Source organism: Lynx rufus, unplaced genomic scaffold (assembly GCF_022079265.1).
Source record: "Lynx rufus isolate CCGP_SWC_20201006 ecotype Redwood Valley unplaced genomic scaffold, mLynRuf1.p SCAF_2, whole genome shotgun sequence".
In the NCBI taxonomy this organism is placed as follows: Eukaryota; Metazoa; Chordata; class Mammalia; order Carnivora; family Felidae; genus Lynx; species Lynx rufus.
Window position 1 is genome coordinate 34760836 of NW_025814834.1, and position 19378 is coordinate 34780213.

The window sequence follows — 19378 nt, forward strand, 5'->3', positions numbered from 1 at the left end:
ATATCTTTCCATTTGTGTTTTTCTATTTCTTTCATCTGTGTCTTATATAAAAATTTAAGTGTACAGTATATAGGTCTTTCATTTTCTTGTTAAATTTATTCCTAGGTACTATTTTAATGCAATTATAAATGGAATTTTTTTCTCAATTTCACGTTCTGATAGTCCATTATTAGTGAATATAAGTGCAACAGATTTTAAATACTGATTTTTGTATCCTACAACTTTATTGAATTCACTTATTCTAATAATGTTTTTAGTGACATTGTTAGAGTTTTGTATAAATACCATGTTATCTGCAAATAGAGACAGTTTTACTCTTTTCTGAGTTTGGATCCTTTAATTTCTTTTTCTTGCCCAATTGCTATGGCTAGAATTTCTAGTACTATGTTGAATAAAAGTGGCAAGAGTAGGATCCTTGTCTTGTTCCTGATCTTAGAGAAAAAGCCTTGAGTTTTTCACCATTGAGTATGATGTTAGCTGTAGGCTTGTCATATATGCCTTTTGTTATTGTCAAGGTGTGTCCCCTGTACACTCACGTTGTTGAGTTTTTATCATGAATGGATGTTGAATTTTGTCAAATGTTTTTTTTTGCACCTATTGAAATGATCATATGATTTTTATCCTTCATTTTGTTAGTATGGTGTATCATATTGATTGAATTGCAGATTTTGAGCCATATTTGCACCAAGGGATGAATCCCACTTGATCATGATATATGATCCTTTTAATATATTGTTGAATTTGGTTTGCTAATATTTTGTTGAGAATTTTTTTGTTCATCTATGTTCATCAGGGATATTGGCCTGTAATTTTCTTTTCTGGTAGTGTTCTTGTCTGGTTTTGGTATTAGAGTAATGCTGGCCTTCTAAAATGAATATGGAAGTATTCTCTCCTGTTGTTCAGAAGAGTTTGAGAAGAATTGGTATTAATTTTTCTTTAAATGTTTGGTAGAATTCACCTGTGAAGCCACCTGGTCCTGGACTTCTGTTTGTTAGCAGGGTTTTGATTAGTGCTTCGATTTCCTTACCAGTAATTGGTCTGTTCAAATTTTCTGTTTCTTCATGATTCAGTCCTTGTAGTCTGTGTGTTTTTAGGAATTTATCCTTCTTCTAGGTTGTCCAGTTTGTTGGTGTATAATTGTTCATAGTAGTCCTTTTAGTACTTTTTAAATAGCCAAAATATAACTAGTCATTAAATTAGAGTCTGGAAGTAGGTCAGGCTTTCTTTCTGGAAAACTATGTCTATCTACATAGTTCATAACCTAAGTTTTCATAAATGCATTTCAGTAGATTACCCTAAATATCAACGCATGATAAAAGCCAATTATGTGAAAAGACATCTGTAAACTATTTTAAACATTAGTAGATAAACATTAGATTTCAAAAATCTTCATTTTGTACTTGTAACCAAAAGTAAGACAGTTTGGAAATGAGATGATACAAATATTAATGTGAAAACTTGTGTTAGAACCAAAATAGTAGGACTTGGAACAATAAAAATGTTGTTGAAGATTAGAGATACTTGCTGAAGATAGTAAACAATCTGCTTCTCCACAGGTATAATGGGCAGTGGGACCTTGGCCAAGAAGTCCTTGATGACATCATTTATAGAGCTCAGCTAGAACTTTTTTCTCAACCACTATTGGTAAGTTATTATATTTACTTTTTATTAAACATACCTATGCCTGAAAGGGGCACTAGTGAATAAAGATATTCAGTATATAAGATATGAGGCAATCTAAATCATAGAGGGGAAAAGGTTTATTCTGTAACATTTGGTTAACTTTTGGAGAGAAAACAAAATTTATTTGGATCCTCTTCTACCACATATCAAAATAAAGTTCAGATAAATTAAGAATCAAATGTTTTGAAATCCTTTAAGAAAAGAAAGAGGAAAAGGTTAGAAATACTAAAATTTCTAGAGTTAGAAGGATTTTCTAAGCTTAAGAGATGGGACAAGTCACTCAAAATAGGTTGGGTTTTGTTTTAGTTTTTGACCACATAAGCATCTAAATTCTAAACCACCAGTTTTTTAAAAACAAAGTTAATATGTATTGTACAAACTGAGAAAAAGATTCTCAACAAGCATGACAAGAAAGCCAATTAATATTTTGTTCTCTATAAAAAGATTTCATACTCTCCCACAAAATAAATATATTTCCAAAAGGTAAATGGTCTATCAAAAAGCAAATGTGAACATGTAGTAGTGGAGTAAGGAAGGCATTCTTCCCTTTACCAGTAGCAGTATAACGCAATTCCGAACCTCCCTTTATAGAAGTAGTTCAGTCACGTGTGTTTTCTTTAACCCACTACCTCATATTTAGCAAAACATCCCAGAACTACTTTGAATTTTTTTAATGTATTATAAAATGTATAATATCCAAACATTAGTGTTATTTTTAATCTCAGAGGAATCAAAACAATAAATGTTTTGGGGCACCTGGGTGGCTCAGTCGGTTAATAAGCGTCTGATTCTTGATTTCGGCTCAGGTCATGATCTCATGGTTGTGAGATCGAGCCCTGCTTTGGACTCTGTGCTGAAAATGCGGAGGCTGCTTGGGGTTCTCTCTCTGCCACTCCCTGCTTGTACATGTACATGTGTGTGCATGCTTGCTCTCTCTTTCAAATTAAATAAACTTAAAAAATTCTTAATTAAAAAAGATGTTTCACAGCAGAGTATGATTAAGTTTTTATATATGCAAGGGGCACCTGGGTGGCTCAGTCAGTTGAGCATCCGACTTTGGCTCAGGTCTTGATCTCACATTTCATAGGTTCGAGCCCAACATCGGGCTTTGCACTGATAGCACAGAGCCTGCTTGGGATTTTCTGTCTCCCTCTCTCTCTGCCCCTCCCCTGCTCGTGCTGTTTCCCCTCTCTCAAAAATAAACACTGAAAAAAAAATTTTATATTCAAAAATTTATGCTAAAGAAAATGCTAGCTTGTGTAAGTGGTCAGTCAGGCAGTGTACAACTGTTTTTTAAATCTAGACAAGACAGAGGCAACATACAAATCTAATGGTCATCACGTGATTCAACTGTGGATGGTTTTTCTTTGCAAATTTCTGTGTTTTCTGGGCTTTTTGTAGTATTATGATGGTATTTTAAGAATATTACTTGTGGAGGCGCCTTGGTGGCTCAGTCAGTTAAGCGTCCGACTTTGGCTCAGGTCATGGTCTTGTGGTTCATGAGTTTGAGCCCTGCGTCTGTGCTGACAGCTCAGGGCCTGAGGCCTGCTTGGGATTCTGTATCTTCCTCTCTCTCTGCTTCTCCCATGCTCATGCTCTCTCTCTGCCTCTCAAAAATAAAATAAATGTTAAAAAAAATTTTTTTAAAGTATTATTTGTGGTTTTTTACTTGTAACACTTTAAGAGCACAATTAAAAATTTTTTTTATGTTTTATTTATTTTTGAGAGCAAGAGAGACAGAGCACGAGCGGGGTAGGGTCAGAGAGAGAGGGAGTCACAGAATCTGAAACAGGCTCCAGGCTCTGAGCTGTCAGCACAGAGCCTGACGCGGGGATTGACTCACAGATCATGACCTAAACCGAAGTCGGACGCTTAACCGACTGAGCCACCCAGGTGCCCCAAGAGCACAATTTCTAAAGCTGTTTTCTTTGTACCATTTTTTAATATCTTAATACAAATATAAATTTATTGAGGTAGCATTTATAATAATTATTTACTATTTGAATTTATTTTTTTTCTCTCAGGTCAACATGCCTAATTTTACCCTAAGGGTCACATTAAAATAAATGGATAAGAAGATAAAATAATTACTTCATAATAATAATACCCTGCATTTGTGATACTCTTTAAATTCATACTTTTCTCCTTGTATCAGTCTTATAAATTAAGTAGAGGTGGCATTTCCAAGGCAATATAAGTAAAGAGATTAGTAATCTCTAATCTTAGAGCAATCCTTTGTTGTGGGGGACCTTTGAGGGACCCAACAAACAGCACTCCTTTTCTCTATTAAAATTTAGAGCCAGATAGGTAAAATAGTTGGCAGAGAAACAAGCCTCATCTTTATTCCTGATAAAAGCTAAATTTAAAGACTTAACTCCCCACCCCTCAGTCTGGATGTTGGAATAGCCTCCTGGAGAAGTTTGAATTAGCAGAACTGTCACACTTGTCCAGGAGGCTGCATTTTACTTGTCCTTTCCAAGTATAGAGGAAGGGAGAAAAACAATTCTCTAGCTCAAGATCTTTGCTAAATTAGTACTTCCCAGTTAAGAAACATGCACCAGTTGGGGCAGCCTGGGGACTCATTTGGTTAATCACCTGACTCTTGATTTTGGCTCAGGGCATGATGTTACGGTTCGTGGGTTCAAGCCACGTGTGTCAGGCTCCGCGCTGTCATTCTCTGTCTCCTATCTGCCCCTCCTCTTGCTTGCACTCGCTTTCGCTCCTTTGTCCCTCTCCCTCTCTGTCTCTGTCTCTCTCTGTCTCTGTCTCTCTCTCTCTCTCTCTCTCTCTCTCTCTCACACACACACACACACACACACACACACACACACACACACACACAGTGGTGAAACAAAATGCCAGCCATGTTTAGGCAAAATTTCTCCTTATGGAAATAGAGTGGAGAAAAGGCTAATTTTTTTTTTATCAGAGATTAAATTTTGCATGTTATTTATCATCTGAATAATCAAAAACCTACTCTAAATTTTCTTTATCAGGGTTCAAATGTTAAACAATTTTCTTTCTTTGGAATGCCTTTTCTCTTTGCAAGTGAACAACTTTAAGGAATCTGTGGAGTGTATGACTCACATTTTTAAAAATAAATTCTCATTTTAAAAGCTTCCCTAAAACAATACAGAACAATGGAGGTACAAACTCTTTTGACATATTGTACTTTTATATTTTATAGTACCAGTTTTAAATACATATTCAAAAAATTATAGAGGGGTGCCTGTGTGGCTCAGTTGGTTAAGTTTCCAACTCTAGATCTCAGCTAATGTCTTAATCTCAGGGTTATTGAGTTCAAGCCCTGCATTGAGCTCCACGCCGGGCATGGAGCCTACTTAAAAACATTTTTTAAATAAAATAAATTTTATTAATTTTTGAAAGACAGAGAGAGACAGAGCACAAGCAGGGGTGGGGCGGAGAGAAAAGGGGACACAGAATCTGAAGCAGGCTCCAGGCTCTGAGCTGTCAGCACAGAGCCCGATGTGGGGCTCGAACTCATGAACTGCGAGATCATGACCTGAGCCAAAGTTGGACACTCAACCGACTGAGCCACCCAGGCACCCCTAAATAAAATAAATTTTAAAAAATTATGGAAACATAATAAAATTATGGAAACATGAAGTAAAAAATAATCATAAATTATATATTGAGTGTAAATATACATAGGCTTTATATTATCATTTTAGGTTGCCAATGCCATGAAAAACTCATTACCATTTGATGCTCCTGATTCTTCACAAGAAGGCCAGAAAGTACTTAAAGTGGAAGTCACTCCAACAGTGCCGAGGATTTCTCGGACTGCAATTACAACAGCTTCAATCCGTCGTCATAGATGGAGAAGAGAAGGTGAGTACAAAATTCCTGTAGCCCATTCATGGATTGTAGCAAATTTATCACTTTTTATAGACTAGGTTAACACATGATATTATAGTACTGTATATAATTAAAGTAAAATTGTTTTGTTTTTTAATATAGCACTGGAAATGCAGTTTAAGTGCCTGAATTTATTTTGATATAGATATATATTTTTTAGAAAGATGTTATTTAGACTGCTCTTTGAACATTAAAACAGAAAATAAGATCAAGTTAATTTTTGTCTTATTTTTGAACTAGTAATAACAATTGGAAAGAAGTTACTTTAAACCTGTTATAATGGGAAAAAAGGTGCATGTATGAGCATTGTGGGAGAAAATTGTGTAACTGACCAAACCAATGGTGAAATACAAGCTATCTATAGAGAGTTGGTTATTGTATTTTAGATTTTTATCTTTGCTTTTCCTTTTTTTGTAAGTGCTGAATCCAGCAGTATTTCATAGGCATATGGTACTTAAATGGTCCAGCTGTCTTGCCTAAGAGATATTAATTGCCATTTTAATGATCCCTATTTTCCTGTCCTATTCATTTGCAAACCTCATATTGTTCATCTGCCTCCTTATGTGTGTGCATGCTGTGCACACACATGTAACTATATAAATAGCGTTTGTGTTTTTATCATATCCATATATACATTCTCTTATCTGCCTGGGGCAAAATGCTCAGAAAAGAATAGAACAGCACAAAAGCACTAAAATTTTATATGTTGAATCCCAGATGGCTTTGACTTCTCAAACGAGGCTGACTCGAGTATTCCTGGCTCCCCGGTCCAACACGGCTCCACTGACCTAGGGATCAAACGTGTGCAAGAGGGGGAGGTGCTGGTGCGCAGGACCCCTGAGCACGGCTCACCGGAGCCCAACTCAGCAGCAGCCACAACAGAGGGTAGGACAGAGATGAGGAGGCAGAAGTCAGTGAGGCAGTTGCTGGAGAAGGATCCTGGCTCTCTATCCCCAAGCAGAACATCTTTCCATTCTAGTGTGTGTTTCCACTATCCCAGGGTGTATTAGCTCCTCCTTGCAAAGCACACCTCCCCATATGCCTAGCACCAGGTCAGGTACAATCTTTAGTTACCATTTGTGCTGGCCTGGAATCTGCATTCTGTGTAATCAAAGAACAGCTTGGCATGGCTACTAACAAGGCAGAGGCCTATCTCCAAAATGCTTGGGATTTTTTTATTACTGAGCATGTTTATTCTAACATTGGGAAAGGAAAAATGCACCCAATGGACATGACAATATGAATTGATTTCCTGTATATAATAATTTATTCCTTAATATATGAAGAGAGTTTTAAAACATTCATACATTATCTTTGGGAAATTGGACTAAAGTGGAGCTGGCCGATTTATCTCTAAGTCCAGGTTGGTCAGTTAACAAGAATTTCTTATCTCTTTGACAGAGTAAACCAGTATTGATCACTTTTTACAGTCTGTGGGTCAAGTCACCTGGGTCTAACTAGTAAACTACTGGCCTCTTTCCTCTATAAATGTGCTATCCTGGTGGACACTGCATTTTATCATTTATTGTAAATATTGATGGTTGTCTTGGATAGCTTCCAAACAGAATTCAAATGTGTTATTTAGAGTTCAGGTATCCTAGTAGATCTTGTTTCCACAATGTCGGTATCTCAAAATGAGAATTTATTTTTACCCCCAAATCACCACCACCACCACCACCACCACCACCACCACCACCACCACCACCATCACCACCCACCACCACCACCACCGCCACCGCCACCATCTGTAAAAGAACACTTTTCTCCAATAGGAAACTATTTATTTGCCGTTTTACATGTGATGCTCATAGGAGTTGGCTTTGTGAAAGAGGGAACTGTAGCCTAAGTTTTTCATTATTTAATGTATTGCTACTCTGGAACCTTTACACTAATTAATAAAATATAGCAAATAGTTTTAAAATAAGTTATATATTTTTACTTAAGACCAAACATATATGGAGCAGTTACCTTCCACCTTAGGGAAGTCTCTTGCTCTTTGGTGCATTAGCGTTTGAGCATGCTCAGTAAGAATTTAAATCTGTCCTCTGTTCCTTTGCCCATTTGCCCACATTGACCTGACTTCATTTAACAGTGTTGCATGTGCATGATCTAAGGACCCCAAAAAGTTGGTGCTGTTTCACAGAGATCCTGTGAAAGATGCAGCCTTCCCTTTTCAGTTTCTCTGTATCTCTGTTATCCCTGAGATAGTAAAAAAGGCATAAAAATAAGTATATGAATTGATGTTGAACCCATAGTAGGCCTAAATTGAACAGCCTGTTTCTCAACATTCCTGATGACTAAATGAGCCACTTGATATATATACTACCATTCTTAGAATGTTGATTATTTGTGCTAAATGTAGTACTATGTTAATTAATGCTTGATGAAATTCTAGAGAGTGTGGGATTAGGTTGGAACATTTCTTCCAGTTCATCAAAAGTCATATACTTTGAAAAAGGAACCGAAATAGTAGTTCTTTTAAAATGGCCTCTTTTAATATTTACTATCACTGGTAAAATTTAAGTTTGTGAGAGTGGGGTATTGCCACAAGGAAAGAGGAATAAGTTCCTTCAATGTGTTTGAAATTTCTCAAAAATTATTTTGCCTTTTAATCTAGATTAATTATATCTTTACATCAATTTCAGAAGGAGGTAAATTTATAAGAAAAGGCAGACATGAATGGAAAATTTCATTAAAGATCCTTTTTGGTTATCTTCCCTGCAGATCATGAGTAGAGTTATCATCATCCAGGGAAAAAAATAGAAAGGAAAAAAAGTTGTGAGACATAACTGCCTTTTTATTCCTTGAGGTTTTTTAAATAGAAGGAAGGAAATTACTAAAACCTATGTAAAGTTTTGGTAATTCTGAAGTCTGCTGGAGCTTTTGTATTAACATCAATATTTGGCCTTTTAAAAGAATTTTCTAGTATGATGGTTTTAAATCATTTTACAATTAAAATTATATTTGTTGGGGCACCTGGGTGGCGCAGTCGGTTAAGCGTCCGACTTCAGCCAGGTCACGATCTCACGGTCCGTGAGTTCGAGCCCCGCGTCGGGCTCTGGGCTGATGGCTCGGAGCCTGGAGCCTGTTTCTGATTCTGTGTCTCCCTCTCTCTCTGCCCCTCCCCCGTTCATGCTCTGTCTCTCTCTGTCCCAAAAATAAATAAACGTTGAAAAAAAAAAAATTAAAAAAAAAAAATTATATTTGTTATGTATTGAAATTGAAGGGAGACTATAAACCCATCGCCTTCCCTTACCCTGATTGTCAAGTAACATTTTATTTGTAACTTTTAAAGTTGGATTTAGGGGCGCCTGGGTGGCTTAGTCGGTTCAGCATCCAACTTTGGCTTAGGTCATGATCTCACAGTTTGTGAGTTCCATTCCCACATTGAGCTCTCTGCTGTCAGCGCACAGCCCACTTTGGATCCTCTGTCCCACTCTCTCTGCCCCTGCCCTGCTTGTGCTCTATCTCTCTCAAAAACAAATAAACATTAATAAAAAATTAAAGTTGGATTTAAAATTCTTACTAAACTGAGGACAATGCCTATAATTAAAGTATATTAGTATTCAATTGTATTGAAACAGCATTTCTTGGTATATGCAATATCTGTAGATTCTCTTGCATGGTGGCTTTTATGTTATCATCATCTCTTTTATGGCCATATTGCTTGGGCATCAGATCTGCATGAGGCAAAATTTAGATGCTACCACTAAGTCTCTCAGTCTCCTTTCCTCAGTATAAATAGATATATATCTGATGATACATTTTTGTTCACTACAGTTTTATGTTACTGATATCAATTGTGAACCAGTAAATACCTTTTCTTGGGTATTTTGGATTTCTTTATACTAACTGTAAGTAAATTGTTAAGATGATACCATGTGAATATAATATAAAGTTTCATTTTGAGGTACATTATATACTCTTTTGAAGAAGGGGTTGAGAGAAGTGGTGTCAGCTGCATTTTCATATGGCTTTGCATGATGGTTAATTATTAAACTGCTGGATATAATAACAACATGCCTTCTGCTTTAAGGATAGTCTATTTTGTTCTTCTTTTGAAGGAAGGAAATAACTAATCCATATAAGAAAATATATTTAAGAAACTATTTTTTATTTTTCCAGGTACTATGTTAAATAAAGATTGTGTTTAAATATTTTATGTGTATTTTACTTAGATAACCTATATCTCAAAGTAGTATTTGTTTAGAATTTTTTCCTAATACCTTAACTGTAATATTTATATCTATATGTGGATTCAGATTAAACCTTTCTTGCAGTCTGGCAAACATATGTAATGATGTAGCAAACTGCTATCCGTTAAGAGATTGTTGATCATACTTTCAGTAAGAGAATTGGGCTTTCTGGAAAACCCAAATTAAATATATTAGATACGCTTCTTCCCTTCTAACAAAATCCCAAGGTAAGGATTCTTTTGTTAACTGCAGTTTCTGCACGAAACATAATGGGACACACATTATCTTGTGATTATAACAATAATACATCTCAAGACTAAAAATCTAAATTATTACAGATGTACATACTATAGAAAGTAAAAATCCTTATAGCTATCTCTGCTAGTTACTGATAATCAAATATTTCCTTCACATTAATTTGTCAAGAAAATATGGAAACCAGTGAGTAGATATGCCCATAAGACAAAATATAATTACGATGTTACTGGAAACAATATACAGTTTTTTAGAGTTAGAAAATCTACTAGTTCCATGTTAAAAGCTTTAAAGCCATGTAGAAGCACTTAGTTGTTGAGTAAATGTAAAATCTTACTGCCCTTTTTAAAAAGGGTTTGCCTGTAGGAATAATGAGTTTGACATTATTCTGGGTGACTGAAATTAGAAGGGTGACTCTTGAATGGTCTGTTTTATGGTGGGTTAAGGAAGATATGAAGAAAACCTTTTGATTTTTTTAAACCAGATAGATATCATCACCTCAAATTGACAAGGGTGTATTATAAAAATTAGTAACAAAATGTATTTCACCTGAAGTTGTTTTATATGCCTAAATACTGAGATACTAAGTTTGTGGATAGTCTTACTAAAGCTGGACTAATTAAAACTGAATAAACACAATGGATAGCATATTAGAATTCTGTGCAGATTAAGATTTCTTCCCCTAAATTATTTAGGGTAAGTGTTGATTTGATAACAGGGTCATTTCCAACCTATAGCAAACATTACCCAAGAGATAAGGTCAGTTGAGTTTTTATTCACAATTCCTTCTTTTTTAACTTAGCTATTGCTGAGTCTGTCTGATTTGTTTTTTAGGTGCTGAGGGTGTAAATGGAGGAGAAGAGTCGGTAAACCTAAATGATGCAGATGAAGGCTTTTCATCAGGGGCCTCCCTCAGCAGTCAGCCAATTGGGACCAAACCATCCTCCTCTTCTCAGAGGGGAAGCTTAAGGAAAGTAGCAGCTGGGCGTTCAGCTAAGGATAAAGAAACAGCTTCTGTCATCAAATCCAGTGAGAGCCCTCGAGATTCAGTCATTCGCAGGCAGTATGTACAGCAACCAACTGATCTTAGTGTAGATTCAATCGAGCTGACACCGATGAAGAAACACCTGAGCCTGCCTGCTGGCCAGGTGGTGCCAAAAGCCAATAGTTTAAGTCTAATCCGGACAGCCAGTGCTTCCTCAAGTAAATCATTTGACTATGTAAATGGCAGTCAAGCAAGTACCAGCATTGGGGTTGGCACTGAGGGAGTTACTAATCTAGCAGCTAACAATGTTAATCGATACTCAACTATCAGTCTACAGGAAGACCGGCTAGGTCAAGCTGGAGAAGGTAAAGAGCTCCTTAGCCCAGGAGCTCCCTTAACCAAGCAGTCTCGATCCCCAAGTTTCAATATGCAGCTAATATCCCAGGTGTAGTTCTGACATCCTCTCTCATCTTTTTGCTTACCTTTTAAACTGAACATTTCATTGTACATGAAGACACTTCATCCCACATTGTGAAAAAATTGGTCATCGTAATCAGATTTGATTTAGTTTAGGTATCTTCATACTGTATTTTGTATGGAAACAGCAATAAGGTTTTCTTTTTTCCTCCTTCCTATATCTTCTCTTCACCTTATTCCTTGTAAATGTGTTTGTGAAGCAGTATAAAATGTATGCATCTTCCATACCTTCCTTTCTCTGTGGGTGATGTGCAATCCATCGTAGGCTGATCGGTCCCATTTCAGCACTGTGAGACTGAGGGTACGTTAGAGGAAATGGTGTATATGATCCCTATGAATTGATTCTTTGGCTTTTGTTTAAAAAAAAAACAAAACGGGTTTGTTCTCATAATTTATAGAACTGTGGAGATTACTGGATCATATTTTTTCTCTTTTAACCAGGAGTGCCTCAGAGATTCTGCTATGACTTTGGACTTCTCTGAGTCTGTGCAATCATTTTCTTGAGAAGCATGGGGAAAGGTGGTAGACTGCTGCACTTTTTCATTAAAATGTGGGTGGCTCTTTTTCCCCCCATCTCCTTTATCTCCAGGACACAATGTTCAGTTACTGAGGCATTTAAATCAAGTTATGGCCCCCTCCTTTGGAGGGCAGGGCTCAAAATTGTTTGTTTAATTGATAATGCACTTTCTCAATGGCTCTATAGTCATTATTAACATGTCTTCCCTCCTCCCCACAAGGACATAGGTCATTTCTGTCCTTAAAGTTTGAACAACTAACAAATCAGAGAATCCAAGGGGCATGTTCTATTTCCCAGGAATGATTGACACTTTGGTGCTGGGGTTTGTTGGGGGAGGGGGAGGGGTGGTTTTTGTTTAGCTCGTGTGGGGCTGTGTGTGTGAGGGGAAGTTTTGATAGGTTTTTTTTCTTTTCCTTTGTGAGCTGATGATGACTGAAGTAGAACAAGTACGTCTTCAGGTAAAGAGAGGGATTTCTCAACTTGCTTTCTGTGATGTCAGACTATTGGAGAAGCCCTTTCAGCTGCTTTCTAGATGTACCTAAATTCAGTCAGATATTTTGGATTAAGAAACCTGAAGTCCTGATAGATCATATACTTTAAGGAAATACATCAGGGACAGATAATTGGCTGAAAACACTGATGCTTCAACGTGACACATTTTTATAGAACATTTCTACCAGGGGGTACTGACTTGATTTCTCCAACAAGGACCACACTGCCTTTGTGTTTAGTGTAATGCAATTTGTGTACCTTCTGATCATATATCTGCAAAAGTTTCTCATTTTTATAAAACTTGGAAATCATGCCAGTAAGCTAGATGTTGAATGTATGTAAGTATCATTTTGGTAATTGTGCTAAGAGGCTACAAAAAACATTATTAGTGAAAAAAAAATGTTTTTAGTTCTGATTTGGTTGGGTAAGATTTCAGGATAAGTTCTTTTGGGTCTCAGGCTCTAATGCTTGATTGAAAAAGAAGAGAATATATTGGTTTTTTAAAAATCAGTGTATTGGGACTTGAACTGATATACATTATCCTTCCACAAAATACATCAGAGCTATTAGTGCTTTATACATTTAGACATTTTTATTTTATTGTGAAAGAAAAATATACTGAATTTATAGAAAGCAAGTATTTAATTAACAAAGTTTAATTTTTATCTCTACCAATTAAAATTACAGTAGATTTTGATAAAATAATCAGAAAAATGCCTCTTGTTTTTTTCCACATCTGAAAATCTCCCCTCTCCTCTTCTTATTTTAAGAGGGTTTGTTTTGTTTTATAGGGGACTTTGTTAGAGTCTTTATAAGAACGATGAGATGCTTGTTTGAATTTGGTGGTCTGTAACATTTTTCAGCTCATATGAAAATGGAAACCTAAAACCTGAACTGAACTAACACAACCAATACTACTACTACAACATTGCCAAAGTCTGAGATAAAGTTAAAAGTTTATAAATAGAAATGTATTGATGTGTGTATGAGTGAGTGAGTGAGTGTGTGTGTGTGTGTGTGTATGTGTATGTATCACAAAGACATATTTTAGATGTCCCTCTTTTTTAATTTAAGGGATGTCAGATAAGTGAGTTTGAAAGCAGCCAAAAAAAATGAGGTGTAAAGATCTGTAACATCCTGAGGAAAGCAAAGTTTCAGGTATGAAAGGAAAAGAGCATTGTTCTTACCAAGGGGTAAGATCTTGGCCATCAGCGGTTGATTTAGGAGGCTGATGGGTTGTTTTGATTTCAACAAGTTGTACATATGTTGGCATCTAAATCTAGCATGGTTTAGTTAAAGCGCGTGCACGCGCGCGCGCGCACACACACACACACACACACACAAAACAATAACAAATTACAGCAAAAGCTGTAATACATATAAATCTTGCTTTTATTTTGTTAAAAATCTTATACTTGAAAAGTTGGTTTTGAAAAACTTTCAACTTCTAAGAATTCATTTATCTGTATGCATATACATGCATATTTTGTATGTATATATACCCATTAATGTTTCATGACCCTGTAACATTTTTTCCATTCTTTTAAGTTATGTGATTTGGCTTTAATGAAGAAACATTTCATTTAGTTCAAACTGTGCATTCAGGGTCTTAGAACAGATTTCCTGTGCAAGATATAACTAAAATGGAATGAGTTTTAATAAACCATAAGTCAAATTTTCTAAGAGATTTTTTATATTCATTTGCATTATTTATTGGCATTTAATTCAAAATAGTTTTCAGATATACAACAGCTGTTACAAATATATACCAGCAATATGCATACTTTATTATTTAACAGCCTGTTGTTTTATACTTCTTACCTTTCATAAGAAAAAGTCCTTCTCTCTATGGAAAAGCTCATTACAGAGAAAATACTTGTTTTCTATAATAAAACAATCTGATTGATGCCATCTGTGTCAGGTTAGAGAAGCTGGAAGGGGGAAAATGGTTATAGTTTGAAGTACTGACCCCTACCACCACTCTTATGCTCCCAGTTACTCTTCTGTGCCTGTTTATTATAGTCAGAATTTTTGTGCTAGACGAGACCCTAGAAATAATCTAGCTAGTAGCCCAGCTCCCCAAATATCATCCTCAGGAAACTGAGACTCAAAACGGTTGTGACATGATTAAGTTCACATAACTAAGAAGCAGAGCCAGAATATAACTCCTGTCTCCCATCAAATGCATATTAACACCCACTGCCTCCCTGTACTCCTACTATGGTAAATGTGGTATGTAACTGTCTCCATTTTTGCAGTTTCTTTATATTTCTGGTCTAGTAGTTAGTGAATATAGCACATTAAGAAAAGTATGAAATCCAGAAAATATGCAGAGTAATAAACCTAGATGGGAAGTGTTGGAAATGTAGGTATCTATACCACAGATGTAAGGATAGATACATTTTTTTAATTCTAATTTATGCCTTACTATTTTCTGCCCCATGCCAGTTGTATGCTGCCATTTTATAGTTGATTATATTTCTGGGGATTTATTTAAATGCAAAAATAAACCCAAAGAAATGGCTTTAATCAGTGTTTCTAGCTATTTTAAAATAACTTTTGAATCAGCCAGCCAGCTTTCACAGTCACCTAGGTGGCAAATTAATTGTATTGCACAATGGAGTATTGCAAAGAAAAGATTAAATAAATTTCATTCCATTAATTTCTAATGTTGAAAAAATAGAACCTTACATGTGCTTTAGAATAGATACAAGCAATATTTCCTTATGTAATTGAAAAAGGTTTATAGTGTGAAGTTTATGATTCCATAATGGAATGGTGACCATAATGTCATTTAAAATGTATATACCATATAAAATGTCTTAAATGCAGTAGTCTCAGCTATATAAGCTCAATATTTCCAATGTATATTCTCAAATTCCACTTAGTAGCTTTAAATTAAACTATTTATTAGACACTGGAATACTGAGAATAACTTTTCAGATTTTTTTGTTTGCACTATTTTTGTGAATATTTTAATGAAGTGGGGTGTTTCTGCTACCTCACTTTGTGAGGTTTGTATGGGTCCATTTTTGAATACTTTAGTTAATAACAATCAGTTGTCTCATTTAATTCTCTGCATGTTCATTTATAAATTTAAAAAACTAGTATCTGTCTTTAGGGGGTAGTATGCTATTTATATAAACACTGGCAAGGAAGAGCTCTCCATTTCTAATCTTGGATTACAAACTAAGTTTTTGGGTTTTTTTTAATCAGTATTTCAGTTATGTATTTGTTTTTCAAGTTAAAAATGTTTAATAGGTCATGCCAGTGGTCAGAAAATCTGTAAGAATTTTAGAGCAACTTTTCTATACTATGGCTATGTTAAACAGTCTGAATATAAGACTTTTTACCTTTCAAGTTGAATGATTATTGTCATGTTTCAAACCACTAAGTCGGTTGAGACACTTATTTGTAATACTTTAATTTTTTTAAAGTGCTTTCTAGAAACAAGTTATTTGAAAACCAACTAGAAATTATTGAAAACTTAAATTCTCAAAAATTAGAATATTTGCCAGATTATAAGATGGAATGCAGTGTGAAATTGTAAACAGTGCTAATAAAATCATGAGTCACCAGATTGGTACAATTTTCCATTTCCAGGGTGGTCATGTTGATAATATAAGGCATAAATTTTAGTATTATCTGCATTGTGTACCTAATGGGTATATCATATTGGCACTGAATATACATAGGAAATAATATTCATAAAGTCAACCAATGTGCACTTAAATTATATTAGGTTTTTGGCATTGCCAGAAATTTGTATGGTGATCCTGCCATTAGAATTAGAGGAGTCCTCATCACCCAGCCTTCCCCTATTCCATAGACACATTCCTTCTAAACCTGACCACACAATCATAAACTTTTGGTAACTTCAATTGCTTCAGTATTTTTGTACTCTTAACTATTAGTCACATGAGTAATATACATGAGAGCAAACAGTTCAGAATAGAAGTTAGCCGAAAGCTGGAAATGATGTGAAATAACTGGCAGCACAGTACAGAAATGTAGGTTCTATGTTTTACTTTGGATTTTGAGAAAATGTTTACAAATTAAGGCACATTCAGATGACTGATTTTATGATACTAGGCTTAATATAGATTTTACAAAAAATCAGAATTAAGTATAGCTTACAGTATATATGAGTCTTTGTGTATCTGGAGGTAGGCTCAATAAGGAAATCCTTTTATTTTCAAAGAGAAAGGAACTTAATTGGACCATCCATCCCCAACTGCAGAATTGGTATCAAACTGGTTTGCTGTATTTATGTGTCAACAGCTCAGTGTTAATTGTATCAGAGGAAATTCTTCATTGATCACAAAATTTACCAAAGAAAATGTATCAACCAAATATAATTTTTTTAAAGTACCTAACTGTTAAGGAATGAGGCCCCTTTAACATAAAGGATTACTCTCTAGCCCTGGGGGAAATAAATACTAAATGATTCTTTGATCTGCAACATAGGTATACAGTACCTACAAGATTCCATTTCAGGCTTTCTTATGTCAACGTTTTACACTTCCAGCAAAAGTACCAGTTAAGAAGTCCAAATATTATTCATTATGGCACATTTTCATGTCTCCTTAAATTAAGGATTCTGCTCATCAGTATTGAAATTCCTAAAATTGGTATATTGTATGATATGATGGCTTTTTAATAATAAAATTGAGGGGGGAGTTATGGAAATGCATCTTTTAAAATGGGTAATGGCAGTTATTTCCAGTAAGTATGATACTGGCCAAAATGGTATGTTTTTACATAATTTATGTACATGATCACTCTGGGTGTTTTTTTTTTTTCCTTTGCAGAAAACATCATTAATAAAAGCTAAAATACTCATTTTTTAAATGCATGGACCAATAAGAACTAATGGATTTACTTAAACTATTAAGTAATGATTTTCGGGGGGGCGGGACACAAAATGTAATTATATATTAACTAATGTTGCAAACAGATTCTATATATGTGGTTTTTTTTCATATCAGGTGGTAGTTTAAAAGTAACGTATTGATAGACTATCTTGGAAACAGAAGATTGGCTTTCCAATAATTCCTAATGTAGGTTTTGGATTTTTTTTTTAAGCTTTATCATCCACAATGAATTGAGAGATAAGTTCAATGCTCCATGTATTGTTTTAAAATATTTGTGGGGTGCCTGGTTGGCTCAGTCGAGCATGTGACTCTTGATCTCAAGGTTGTAAGTTCAAGCCCCACGTTGGGTATACAGGTTATTAAAGTCTATGAAAAAATGGATAAATAAATATTTGTAATAAGCTTAACTGCTTTCCAGTGAATCTTTTTGATTCTCATTCTAAAAATTATGCTGACTTTACATTCATTTTAACTGGTTAAGAGAAACCGTTTTTATGGTGCAAAAATTATTTTCGCACTATTTTGTCTCCTGAGCTCTCCTGAGCTACAATTTCTCAAGAGTTTTATTATAGTAATGTATAGTCTGGTCTCTGTCACAATGGACAAGTAAACAGATATCCCACATGTTTGCTTCATAAAATGATATGGAATGTATAGATCAGCTCTTCTTGTTTTTTTTTAAACCAGCATCAACCTACAGCTTGGTATAAATTTCCCAAGTATTCAGAGACTCGTGCCGGTGAAAATTTAAATAGGATAGGCATGAAGAAAATATGATTTCTATTGACTGATGTCCTTTCAACCTAGGACTAGTGAAAACTTTCATTTTTTCAGAGCTGAAGAAAAAAAACGCACATTTAAAATCATTTATTGGTGCATGTAAGCCATTATCTTAACTGTCTTACTGAATTGGTTAATGCTGTTGATTGTTGAAATGTGAAACATAGTCACTGTTGACCTTGTAAATATCTGCCAGAGATGAAAAAATATTTTAAGTTATTGTAAATAAAGATGTATAAAATTCATTATCAGTCTGCAATGCAGAAACATATCTAAGATGTTAAATATTGTGTTTCTTGAGAGATGTGTAATTTTCCCCTAGATGTATCTAGTTACATTAAGACTGTAAATTTTCTTTTGTACAGTATAAAAATACAGCTTTATTTGGCTTTTGACTGGATTCCCCTGAGTTAATTTTATATCTTACCTAAATTTTACACCCTAAAATGGTCCTTCATTGTATTTTTTTCAAAGCATGCCATTTTATTCATGTATGTCTGAACTTTTTATTTATATGACACACTATTAAGGCAATTTATAAAACTAATTAAGGCAATAAATAAAGTTACATACAGCACCATAAAATAAATAACATGAAGGCAGGAATGAACTTAATACATAAAATACATGCCGTACATTTATGTTATTGTTGAGATACAAATTTATCTATCTGAACTTTAAAACAGCCACATGTAAAGAGAGATTAATTCTATGAATTTTAGAGATCCTTAAGATAAGACAAATCAGTTTCTTAGGTAAAGCACAATTGTTTCTAGAACTGAGATGAAAAAACTGAAAATTTTCTCCTAAGGTCCTTATAAAGAAGATCCAACATTACTAGTCATTTACATTCTCTTCAGCAAGGTGTGAAAGTGCCTGTTTCCCTGTACACTTATCAGTAATTAGTTTTCTAGTCACTCAACTTTTTGGTCTTTCCCACATTGTGTTTTCTAAAGATATACTTTAGCCTTCTCTTGGTACATGGGTTGAATGAAGGGCTGAGCTCCAGGCCCTCTTTTCCTTTTTTTATATATGCATTTTCTAGAAAGGTCTCGGGCCTTTTTTTCCAACCCCCCTCTTTCCTCATAGCTACTGTTCCTTGCTTATGGACCAAGGCTTTATTCTTTTACTTCAGATCCAAGCAATATAAAATACTTTTTAAAAATACCTTGTTTATTATGCCTTAATTCAAATTTGCTGATACAGATGATCAGTTTCAGAAGAGAATGGTTTAAGGCAA

General features: G+C 34.9%; 1 protein-coding gene across 4 annotated transcripts in view; it reads left to right on the forward strand.

Moving 5' to 3' along the window:
* HYCC2 (hyccin PI4KA lipid kinase complex subunit 2) overlaps nt 1-16318 on the forward strand; it is an 88841-nt gene extending 72523 nt beyond the window's left edge. For 3 of the 4 annotated variants that reach the window (XM_047083838.1, XM_047083836.1, XM_047083837.1), the window contains 4 exons: nt 1557-1644; nt 5376-5535; nt 6280-6447; nt 10848-16318. In XM_047083838.1, the coding sequence (XP_046939794.1) occupies nt 1557-1644; nt 5376-5535; nt 6280-6447; nt 10848-11449 (1018 nt within the window). In that variant the 3' untranslated portion in view covers nt 11450-16318. The remainder of the gene's footprint in view (nt 1-1556; nt 1645-5375; nt 5536-6279; nt 6448-10847) is intronic. The other variant, XM_047083839.1, reaches the window with a different exon arrangement.
* Nucleotides 16319-19378: the final 3060 nt, after the last annotated feature.